The following is a 12,249-nucleotide window of genomic DNA, read 5'->3' on the forward strand; positions in this document are numbered from 1 at the left end:
GCGAGGTCGCTTCTCGCCCTCAGGGCGTCTTACTGGTGATACTAACTATATTATTACACACTTGGCCTTTCCTTCAGAAAGTACAATTTTGATAAACAGATCTACTGGGCTTTAAACAGCCTGCATAACTCATTTGGTTTATGGACTTAACCACCTCAAAACCAACTGGACATGTGGGCACCTGTCTGGGCACCTGGACGACTGGGCACCTAGGGACCTGTGTGGGCATGCCAATCAATCTGCATGTAACCTGTCTTGTAACTAATACACAACAATAAACAGGAAGAATCATTTTTTTAACCATAATATTTAATCTTGGTTTCTTTTCTTACAAGGTACACTTTATATAAGACTTTAAAGTGCATGGATTTTCAAACCTTCATTGTGGGATTGGGGTAGCATACGTATGTACAAATTCTAGCGTTTACATTCAGATCGAACAGATGATGTAGGTTGTTTTGTTTTGTAGTTAATACTGAGGCGCAGGGGAGCGGGGACAACAGAACAAGGGAAGACTTGAGTGACAGTCGCTGCATCAAAAGGAGAATTCAAAATGTCAATGAACACACAGAGGGATATACTAATAGGCGCATTACATCCACGTTTAACAGTTTGTGTTGTCATATTGTGTACCGACAGGGGGAGTTTGAGATATAGCAATGAAACCTACATAACTGTTTGACTATCATGAACTGACGGAGTATAAAGGAACAAACTGAGGCATAGAGATTTATTTCTGCTAGCTATTCTTTCACTGTCATGCTCGTTATATTCTATAAATTACTTTAAATAATACAAATTAATTACAGCATTAAAAAAAACATATTTACATTTCGCACATCACCTTGCTATGTTTCCATCTGATTGTTCTGCTTGGTGGGGGTGGGGGACCCTTTTTTCTCCATCTCTCATGAGAAATCTACAGAGAAAAGTCTGCAACATGAATAATACTAATAATTCTAGTCTATTCTGTCTGTTAGTTTTTTTCCTGTACCGGCCTTATTGCTGAAATGTGTGTAATTTTCTTGTGTATGTTAATACACAGGATTGCCATGTGCCATTTTATTAAAGTTTGAATCCACTCTGAGAATTCAATTTTATATATTATAATGCAATGACATGGTTTGTGTATGTTTAAAATAGTTTGTCTATCACTTCCACTAGCCTAACTTAAAAGATGAGTGTGATTAGACTGAGTCAGCATCATGATCTGAGACTACTGGACATGATTATGTCTTTGTGATTATTATTATGCCCCACATCTAGAATCATACTCCACCATGACAGAAACATACTTTATATTAAACACTGTCTCCTTTCATCCATCATATATAAAAAAAGGTTGCAAAAGGATTCTTTCTGTACATTTAAAACACAATGCTCTCTTTTAAAGGACAAAATAAAAAAAAACAATAACACTTTCTACACAAAGTTGAGTTATTCCAAATTTATGCTCTGGCGCATGACGGTGTTGAATGCCGAAAGAAGCCGACCTAAAATCACGTTAGCACATGAGCTGTAGATATGGCGTTTTCGACATTCGCCTCTATCGTAGCGCCGAATATGAATCAGGCTTTACGGTATAGCACAGGCAAACATAGACAGTTGTTTTGACGCCCCTTAACATACTGTAGGCGGCTGAATCTGCAGTTACAGGCCGTGTCCACCAATTAATTTCTCTTCCTGAGTGCTGATTTCAACAGGAGCGCAGCAACAACAGCTACGTGTGTTTTTTTATCTGGCCGTTCAGAGTTGAACTATTTTCAACTCTAGGTGTTCGGGTGCATTTTCAGTTGGGAGGAAAATAATGCTTTTTTATCAGAACCGGTCCTGAGGGGTCACCCTTGTCCTAGTGTTGATTGTACCAGAACCCATTGATTTCAGCACAGCTTTATTGGTGGGGTCAACTTTAACACTTTAACACGTGATTAGTACAAATCCAGGCCAAGGCAGCTTATCATCCAGCACTGATTCTGCACTCTGTCCCTGAACACGATGAGCTCCATCATCAGCACAGCTATCAGGAGAGTCGATGTTTATTCAACCTGTTCTCACTCTCAACAAGTTGGGGCAACATCTGACGGCGTGTCACCTTGTTTGACGCAACGGGAATCCCGCATAGTCATTGTTCAACACTCGGAGTGTGCCGTTCTCGCTCCCAACTTGTAATAGGCAACTTGTAATAGGTTGAGACTGCTAAAAACAAGTCCGAAGCAGACTTTAGCCCTGTGAGGCGGCGCAGAGCGAGACGTTAGGTGACTGACTGAGTGGCCACTCGCTCACTTAAGGCTCGCTCTGTGCTGCCTCGCAAGTCCGCTTCTGCAGACTTCTGCGCTGTTCAAGTTGCATACCGATATAGGTAAAATAATCACTAATCATCCGTCCTCGACAACATGCGACAGGTCCCGTCTCGTCAACGTTTGAAGCAGGGGAGTCCCGCCGCGTGAGAGGGTTGCCGCAATCGGTGAAATCCTGCCCCAACTCGTTGCCCGTTTGACACAACGGCTGTGAGAACGCGTCGCCATAACCAGCAGGTCAGCATAGGGAGTGTGATGGTCTGTTTTGTAGTAGTAAATCATCTGCACACTGCAGTCTCTCGGGACACGCGAGCCACCCGTTCTATGTGCCGTCCGTGGGGGCCTCCTGTGCCGCGTCGTTGATGTTGTCCGTGGGGGGGTTGCCGCCGTTGGGGTGCGGCGGCGGGCATTCTGGCATTTCGCCTGTCACCGCCACCCGGATCACCTTCAGCCAGCGCTGCTTGAGCTCCTCGCTTTCGGCGGCAAAGTTGTGAACGGAGTTGGACTGGGACAGGCGGAATGGGTGGGTCGCAGGTTCGGTGGGTCGCAGGCCGTCGTCCACGTTGTAGCCCAGGAGAGGGACGGTGCACTGGGCCTTCACATCCTGCAGACACGAATAGTAAGTACGTCTGATGTTATTTATGAAATTGCTGTGGAATAAACCACAATATAAAACCATAAAGTTAAAACAGAACATCAAAAAAAAGTAAAACATTAACCGGCACAGATAAAAAAAGTGAAGCTTCATAAAACAAATAAGTGTTTAGCCTGCCAGTTAATTCAGGCTGTATACCCTCGAGACATTGACATCAGCGGCCGGACTGACAATACAACAGGAGGAAGTACAATGAATCAGGTGAGCTTAAGTAGACCGCCAATTGATCAGATGCTTTAATGGTTGTCTGCTAATGTGCTGAGTAGGGAGTAATGTATAAGCTGAGCCTGAACGCCAACATCAAATATAATATTCATACTTTATTTACATTTTATGAATAAAATTCTCTCAAGCTATTATTAGTTTCAATCTATTTGTGAGTTATCTGACTGAAATGTGTTTTTAAAAGATTCTTAACACAGTCAACTGACTCAGCAAGGGTAGAGTGTTTTAAAGAGGCCTAAGTCTAGTCTTAGTTTAAAGCCCAAACCACACCGGTAGGGACACACAAAACCGTTTTAAGGTCAACCACACCAATGCAACTCATGTGCAATGAGATCTTAAAGGGTAAGACCACTTTTTTTGAGGTTTGGGTTGTTTTCTTACCTTATTATGGTCAAACTAGTCCAGTCCAGGAGTTATTTCGCTCTGTTGTGTTGTTTATTAGCAATTTAAGAAATAAAAAATAGGGTCCATTGACTTCCATTGTAGCGGGGAAACAGCTCTCAAAGTCACTCTTTTAGCACATGAACGAACGCAACAAAAGCTGATTCTGACAGCTTATGACATCAGGAAAACTCATGCGGTTTTATTTTTAATAAAAAATGTCAACGTTGTCTTGTTTTGATTAATTTGTGTAGAACGAAGATCTGGTAGGTATGCTTACGCTAACCGAATCACTTCTGTTTTCACGTGACGCGGTACTACGATCCGATTGGTCCAACTCTAACTGCAACAATCTGGAACAGCGCACTTTATCCTCCGTTCTAAAAGTATCGTAAGCCTACAAATTTATAACTGCTTGCCGTGGGTGTCTGTGTCGGGGGTACTGCTCGACTGCAGATGGATTTGGTGCTCTCAGCGTACAACACAGGCAGCCAGCGTGCTTCCTTGTTTACAAATGAAACCGGAAACGGAAGACCGCATTGCAGCTTCAGTGTCCCTCCAAACAAAATAGTACCTTTATAAATATACGTTAAAACACGAAAATAAAACCGCATGAGTTTTCCTGATGTCATAAACTGTCAGAATCAGCTTTTGTTGCGTTCGTTCATGTGCTAAAAGAGTGACTTTGAGAGCTGTTTCCCCGTTACAATGTAAGTCAATGGGGCTCATTGGGCTGGTATTTTTATAAAGCTATTTTCTATAAAACTGCACAATGGAGCGAAATAACTCCTGGACTGGACTAGTTTGAACATAATAAGCTAAGAAAACAACCCAAACCTCAAAAAAAGTGGTCTTACCCTTTAAAAACCGCCTTGTCCCGTCTCAACCCATTGGTGTGGTTTGGGCTCTAGGTACGACGCCTGAGGACCTAGGAGATGTGACCGTCACCTGGAACATTCTACTGTATATAAAATATCAATAAATATTAATAACTTTTAAACACTAGGTTCAAAGCGTCAACGCTTTAGTAATTCACTTTGCGGATGGTGGGTTTTCAAAACACTGTTATTATTAATAATTTTTCATGTTTTCATTTTTAGACTGAGGATTTGAGCCGCATGGCAAAGACATTCTAGTGTCACGTCGTCTTGCCAGGTTTGGAGTCCAAGGGTTGCATTGGTCCAGTTTACCTGTGGAGCTCCATAAACGTAGAGCACCAGGCATTGGTTCTTGGGGATGACACACCAGACCTTCTGCCACTGCTTGGTCTTCTCACAGTACTGCCGAAGGAAGCTGAACATGAAGCTGCTGTCCGTGAACTGGGCCGCCTCGATCTGCATCGTAAGGAGAAGCATGTGATACTACTGTATACACGTGAGCACCACATGTCGAATATGAGAGGACCATTGTTGTTTTATGTGTGTGTGTGTGTGTGTGTGTGTGTGTGTGTGTGTGTGTGTGTGTGTGTGTTTGCGTGTGCGTGTGTGTGTGTGTTGCATAAGGCCATAGCGCTCCTCACCTCTAGAATTCCCTTCTTCTTTCCCTCTGCTCTCTCTTCTCCAATCAGGATGGAGTAGCAGTCTTTACACACTTTGTTGATCTTGTTGCCGTCATACTCCAGCGCCACCTTATTGTCAGAGCATTTCCAGCACACCACCTGATCACAAGAACAAACGTTAGAGAATAATACTATAACTATTCACTAGACACTAGGCAGCGCCTCTCCTCAGCACTGAGGTATCACACATTCATCTCTACTAAGAAGTTGAAGGGTACATTTTTAAGTCTGATAATGTTCAGAATCATGTATACTTTACATTACTTAATAATCAAATTTTCCAAATTATTTTCCCCCCCTACATTTTGGCAAAAGACATATCGTGCCCACTGTTCCTGCATCCTCTTTGAGGCCCTACATCAGGTGCAACCACTCCAAGGAACAGCAGCAATGTCCGTGTTCACCTATGTGTCCGCCTATGTGTTGGTTCACAGGAGGCCGTTGCTATGTTTCACCAGTTTCTATTGAAAGGGGCCTCCACCCTCAGGGGGGCCTCCGAGCTACGACTGACCGCCAGACGTCATTAGAAAAAATTGAACAGTCAAAACTACGTGTCAATACGCCTGTATCATCAGAACAATTATGTCGTAGGTCAATTCGGGGCCTTATTTGGTCATGAAACGGGCCTCCAGATTCCTAAGGCTGCCCCTGTGTTGGTTCACCTATGTGTCCGCCTATGTTAGCCTGGTTAATAAACCAGACCGAATCAGCCGTTGGCAAAAAAAAATTGCCTGCCGGCGAATTACGGTCTGGAGAGGCTCAATTGTACGCCCATTTCCTACACCAGAGAACTGGGGCGGCCACTCAGTTCACACGGGTGCGATTTTAACTTGAGAGCTACTTTCAAAATGCCCAGCTAAACGTGATCTACCCCAGACCTACATTGTTCTCTCTGCACTCTACTTGTGGCTATACAACTTATGTACTTCGCTCTGATTTTGTACTTTGTCAGTCACTGGATAATAAGAGCATCTCATCTCTGTCGGGTGGAAAGGAACCTCATTATGTCCAAAACTGCTACTTTTGAGGATTCAAATTCAAAAACAGCAAAAGTAGCAGATCAACAAAGCTCAAAAGCCCTCGGCTATGGATGTGGGGCCTTTAAAACGGGAAGCGAGGAACGCAGGCGTTGCTGTCTGGATCAACGAGCGGTTGAGCCCTTCTAAAGAGGGGCACAACAACGCAAGCGTAAAAATAAGCTAAACAGAATCCAGGTCTGGTGAGTCGCGGGCGTTTGCACGTAACAAGCACGCACGCAACAAATTCACGGGACCGCGCTCACGTAAATACGCTTGCGTTGTCTCACCGCGACTGCTCCCCAGTGCTCCGCGCAAAAACGCAGGTCTCATTGGAAATTAACTATAGGCGTGTTATATCACGTTTGAAAGGCCCTTAAGGCCTACATTTACCCAAAAAAAAGAAAGAAACACACACACAAAAAGTTAGAATATGGAGATAAGAGGTTTCTGCCCGACAGCAACGATCTTCTAAAACTGGCTATATAAAAGTATAACAGCGAAGTGACTCACATGACCGCAGGCTCGACAGTGGTGTCTCCGTCTGGTCAGAGCATTGAAGGACTCCTTACATTTCATACACATGGTCACCTCATTGTCTCTGATCCACCGAGGTGCACGTTTACCCAGCTCCGCCTTCTGTTGGCACACACAACACACAGCTTGTAGATCTCATGTTTTTAAATAAACGTTCAAGTACATGAACTTGACATGAATATGTTTGAGAACCACCGATCTATAATCATAATGAATAATAAGAGGGAAAAGGGTCACTTCCGTTGTTCTATGAACAGAGTGAACGAGAATACAACACAGTCTGTAAAGTGAATACAGATTATACAACAGGTCGTTTCGAGGAAGCAACCGGATTGGTTGAAACAGCTTCTAGTCGTACCTTAAACCAGCACAAAGGAACACCTAATCAAAACAAAGATTTCAGCTGTGTTTTTCTCCCAGAGCGCAGCAGACTCGGTGGCTAGGTTAGCTAGTTTCTTGGGACATTTGTGGTCGTAGTGACTACATAAAAAATATATATTGTTTTTCGGCGTTTATCTCAGTTTTAAGGGTAACTATAATATCACTGTGATTTTTGAATTGACACGTACTGATACTTCTCCTTCGTCCACCTCCTTGGGTGCCGATGCAGTCTTGAATGTCTCGTTTTTCTGCTGAAAGATCTCAATGGTCTCCTGGAACGCCTGTAGGACACACACACACATCATCAGAACGCACTACATAACCGCATAAAACACATACTGTGCTGCAAATTGTAAATTAATTAATATATTGTTGCTGTTTGGCAGAAACCTCTTATTTCCATAATTATTTTAACCTTTTGTGGGTTTTTTTTATAAATGAATGTCCTAGTTGAACATACTAAAGCTTCGCCCCCAAAAGTATCAAAAATAGCAAATAGCAGATCAAGATACAAGCTATTTATTCATTTGAAATTTGAAAAGTAACAGTTTTGGACATATCGTATGAGGTTTCCACCTGCGAGAGACTACTGTATATACCACACTACATAAGCACACACACATACAATGCTTGCATACAGTACTGTAATAATAAATACTCATGTACCTTTATCCAGTCTGCCTTGTCCTGTTCAGTGCTGAGGGAGAAACAAACAAAGGTTTTCATACGGCTTGTGAAAAGGTTATACATGTGATAAATCACCACAATATAGCACTCCCTCTCCTGTCTCACGGCCCTTTCAGATGGCCAGCGACTGACGCGGCTAGTAATTAATTTTCAATGAGAGGCCTGAGTATTTTTTGTACGCACAGAGAACTTGAGGGGCGATAACGCAAGCGTATATGCGTGGGCGTGGTCCCGTGAGATTGTCACGCATGTGCTTGTTTCGTGCATACGCCCGCGACTGACTAGACCTGAATAGAGCGGCGCAGTCCCTCCCCCTTTCAGAACAACGAACGGCCCAGGAAATGAAAACGCAATGCATTTCCCCATAGGCAGTTTTTATTTAATTTATTTAAAGACCTTTTAAGCGTCGTACGAAGCCAACTCTTGTCGTGACAAATCATGACAACACACACAATATTTCGGGCCAAACAAAGAATTAGAAAGTAGAAAAAAACGGCAGGTTACAACACTTTTTTTGTTGTTTTTCTTCTTTGTAATTATTTGTTTGGTCCAAAATATTGTGTATTCATTTCCTGGGCCGTTCGTTGTTCTGAAAGGGGGAGGGACTGCGCCGCTCTATTGTGTTGAGCTTTTTTACGCTTGTGTTGTCGCGCCCCTCATGAGCAGACCTGTCGTTGATCCAGACGACAACGTCTGCGTCACATGCTGCCCATCTGAAAGGACCTTTATTGCTTAGTTAATTACACTATGTGTGGTTGTTTGTATTAGCTAGTCAAACAACATATAGAGTAGGGATACTGAGGTTCAAGTGGTTAAACTTAAAAACTTTCAGTATGTCCTCATGGAAATGGATACTCCGTGACATACTGTATCTTAGTGGGAAAGATTTGCACATAAGATTCTAAAAAACAACAGAATAATGAATTATTCTGTAAAAAGTTATTTACAGGGGTGCCCTGAGTCAAAAACGTTTGAGAACCACTGGGAGACTGGCAGGTTAGGATACTTGGTCATACTATGCTAATGAATGAAATTATTCATTCTATGAGAACTAGTTTACATAGTAATAGCACTAGTTCCATAATTGTGAACGGGTTGGTGGTTTGAGTGTGCATTTTAAGAATTCAGTCAGTAAAGATAAATAAAAATGTAATTATGCAAGCACCATACAGTACATATACATTATCCTTTTTTTTTTTTTTTTTTTTAAGATATTTTTTTGCGGCTTACGCCTTTATTGATTTTTTTTAAGGGATAGAAAGTAGGCTGACAGGAAACGGGAGAGAGATGGGGGGATGACATGCGGTAAAGGCTGTGTCGGGTCCGGGAGTCGAACCTCGACTGGATCACCAGTCCGGTGCCCAGACCGTTACGCTACGGCCTGGGCCACATTATCCTTTTGTATGTGTTTACCACCTGTACCTTTATTTGTCACTGTTACATTTGTCCACCGGAGGGTGCTGGTAACGGCTAAATAAACATGGGCTGAAGGCAGCTCAGCTCAGCTGCACATATCTAGGTTGCCTCCTTTTAAATTATGCTATTCACCCAAAGCAGTGGTTGTCAAAGTGGGGTCCGGAGGCGCCCAAGGGTCCTTGAGGAGGGGGTTGTCTCTCCAGCAAAACATGAACAGTTTAACCACTTTAACCCTATTTTATACTTGGCTACTTGAAAATGGAATGCTGCGTTGGTGTCATTATGTACCTGGCCTGCAGTTCCAGGGTCCTCTCCTTGCCAGACACCTGGAAGGTGTGAGGGTAGTCGTCGTTGTGCGTGGCCAGGATCTTCATGCCATCGATGCCGATGCGCGTCCTCACCGTGTACTTGGCCGCGCCCAGGCTGAACTTAGGCACGCAGTACAGCAGCATGTTGTTGAACTGATGACACACAGACAATATACAGTATATGCCGTTAAATGTGGTAGCTTCCACGCAGAACGTTTTGTGTTTTCATAAATGACCCATCATATCGTTGCGTTTTTTTGGGGGCTTCTCTTTTTAAATAGCCTAGTCGCTTCTTTTGGGCTAGTTTTCATAGAACTGGTTGCTTATTTATCTTGCATGCATAAGAACATGGCTGTGTAGTGCAGAGTAGAGCAATGTGTTTAGTCTCACCAGGAACAGGTATCTCTCCATGGCGTTGGTGTTCCTGGCAGCCAGCTTCAGGATGTGACCCTCCTTGATGAACTCGTTGGAGGCGTTAACGATGTCCTCCTCCTCGCCCAGCATCTCATAGATCTCCAGCAGTTTCTTCAGATTATCCTGAAAACAACCAGGAATGAACACGGAATGTTCACACAAAACTGCAATGGGGCTACAGATGTAGCATTACTTGCCAGACATTTCAAGCACCACCAGTTTCATATGCACTACTAGGCCACGGACCCCCACTTGAGCCAATCTACAATAAGGCTAAAGTAGTAATACTAGCGTCATGTCCAGGGCGTGTACTTCTACATCAAGCTGCCTCACGCTACAGAAACAGGAGATAGGCTCCTGCCCTATGGGCCTCATGGCTAGGCAAGGCTACTTACTTAAGGCGTGTGTGGGTTCTATCCACATGAAGAGAGACACTGGATGTGGCACTAGGTCAAACACCCGAGGGACTGTGTGGTCCACCGTAGGCAGACCACTTTTAGACAGAATGTCCTCAACATGAAGGGAAGCCTATGATGGAATAGCCTCCTAGTCACTCTAAAGGAAAGCCCCACCTTGTGTAGTTTAAACTCACAACTAAAAGAATGGTCAGAATATCAATAGGTTTTGGCTAGGTATTAGACTATATACAGTAGATACTTAGGTTGTTAGTTGGGCATTAGGTATGGCATTTTTATTTATTATTTTTGTAGGCAGTTGTATGTTTCTTCTCTATATTTGCCATGCTGTCACTGTGGTGAATTTGTATAAGAGCCCTGCAAGCCCGTCGGGATCCGACCTGGTCCCGACCACCAGGCTCACGCGCCGTTATATACATTTTCACGATGTGAATTTCACCCAGGCTGGACACGTTGCTTCTGTATGCTTCGCTATCCGCTCCATAGTGACGTGCCGTTCTGTCAGACAGAGCTGAGCTCCACAACAAGCAGTCACAATTGAAACACTACAGGAGAATTGCCACCTACCAAACGTGCCATTTTGTCAAGTGTTCTTGACTTATTATTATTGTGGGTTTGTTTTTGATCATGCAGCGCGAGAGTGGAGCGCTGCTGATTGACAATGCAGCAGCTGTTGCGCGCACTGTGAATGCACGCGCAGCAACGCGCTAGAAAAGGCGTCGGGCTTCGGGCAGGGCTCGGGCTGTAAAACTGTGGTACCATAACAGGCTGGGCGGGGCCTGGGCTTAACTCAACGAGCATTTTTACATTAAATCATGTGCATTGATTGAAATGTTCATTAATATGCATTGTCCTGAAAATAATTAAATTAATGAAGTACACTGTACAATTGAACTCTCAAGATTGAAATGGAACGATTAATAATGGTTCCCTTTGTACACTCTTTTACAGTCCTATAATGGTCCCTTTGGGACCATATTTGTACACTGCCAGAGTTACAGAACCGCAAAGGACTTGACATTGAGAACCAGTGCATTATTAACCTACGGTGACAGATGATGACCAATAGCGTCACTACTTACGGATTTTCGAATGGCGCTGTTGGAATGAGTGGCTGCCATGGCGATGATGTCTAAGGACTCTAGGGAGGACATGAGGGGTAAACATTGGATCATTATCTTTTAGACTAGAGTATACATGACAGTCAATAATAGAAATAACTAGTGGTGTAAAAAGTTAAAACAAATAAAATACTCTAGTAAAAGTATCAATACGGCAATATATAAATACTCTTGTTACAAGTAAAAGTCTGGAATTCAAAATTGACTTGCGTAAAAGTACAAAAGTATTGGTATCAAAATGTATGTCAGTACCAAAAGTAGAAAGTACTCTTTATGCAGAATGTCCCATTTCACAAGTTTCTACTGCTATTTTCAAAAGGCTGTCGTTTGAAGGTTCAAACGTCGTTCGAACGTCATTTGAACGTCGTTCAGGGGTCTAAAAAATGTTTGTTCTCCTTTATTACAATTCATGTATGTGGACATAGGTTGTTAAAATGTGTGCGTACGTACTCTCTGCGTCTCTGCGGTCGGGGTCCTCCTGGGGTAGTTTCTTCAGGTAGTCTTTGAGCAGCATCTCGTAACGAGGAACTCTCTGCACCGGCCCCAGCATGTGGTGCTGCAGGGTCAGACTCCTACACACCTCCTGGCTCTGATTAACCACAACATCCACACATTTGACTAATTAGTCATAGTTAGATTGAACGCTATTCTAGTTTGAACATTAGGCCAAAATAAACCTGATTCATACTTGGAGAATGCAGATCTACAATCTCAAAAGGTGTCGCTTCGCGCCGCATTTCAAGTGACGCTGAAGTATGATCAAGTAGGGCGTTCATTTATGAAAGAAATACACACAGTTGAAATATGAAGATAAGAGTTTCTGCCCGATAGCAGTGA

General features: G+C 43.2%; 1 protein-coding gene across 2 annotated transcripts in view; it reads right to left on the reverse strand.

Moving 5' to 3' along the window:
- Window positions 1-324: 324 nt before the first annotated feature.
- Window positions 325-12,249, reverse strand: part of LOC310857808 (FYVE, RhoGEF and PH domain-containing protein 4-like) — a 104,530-nt gene continuing 92,605 nt past the window's right edge. For both annotated transcript variants that reach the window (XM_083763717.1, XM_083763718.1), the window contains exons 9-18: window positions 11,863-12,001; window positions 11,374-11,432; window positions 9,852-9,998; window positions 9,442-9,614; window positions 7,717-7,747; window positions 7,239-7,331; window positions 6,646-6,771; window positions 5,078-5,215; window positions 4,749-4,892; window positions 325-2,901 (exon numbers count right to left, since the gene is read on the reverse strand). In XM_083763717.1, coding sequence (XP_083619843.1) covers window positions 2,620-2,901; window positions 4,749-4,892; window positions 5,078-5,215; window positions 6,646-6,771; window positions 7,239-7,331; window positions 7,717-7,747; window positions 9,442-9,614; window positions 9,852-9,998; window positions 11,374-11,432; window positions 11,863-12,001 — 1,332 coding nt within the window. In that variant the 3' untranslated portion in view covers window positions 325-2,619. The remainder of the gene's footprint in view (window positions 2,902-4,748; window positions 4,893-5,077; window positions 5,216-6,645; window positions 6,772-7,238; window positions 7,332-7,716; window positions 7,748-9,441; window positions 9,615-9,851; window positions 9,999-11,373; window positions 11,433-11,862; window positions 12,002-12,249) is intronic.

This window comes from Protomyctophum parallelum (assembly GCF_964188405.1).
Source record: "Protomyctophum parallelum genome assembly, chromosome: 4".
In the NCBI taxonomy this organism is placed as follows: Eukaryota; Metazoa; Chordata; class Actinopteri; order Myctophiformes; family Myctophidae; genus Protomyctophum; species Protomyctophum parallelum.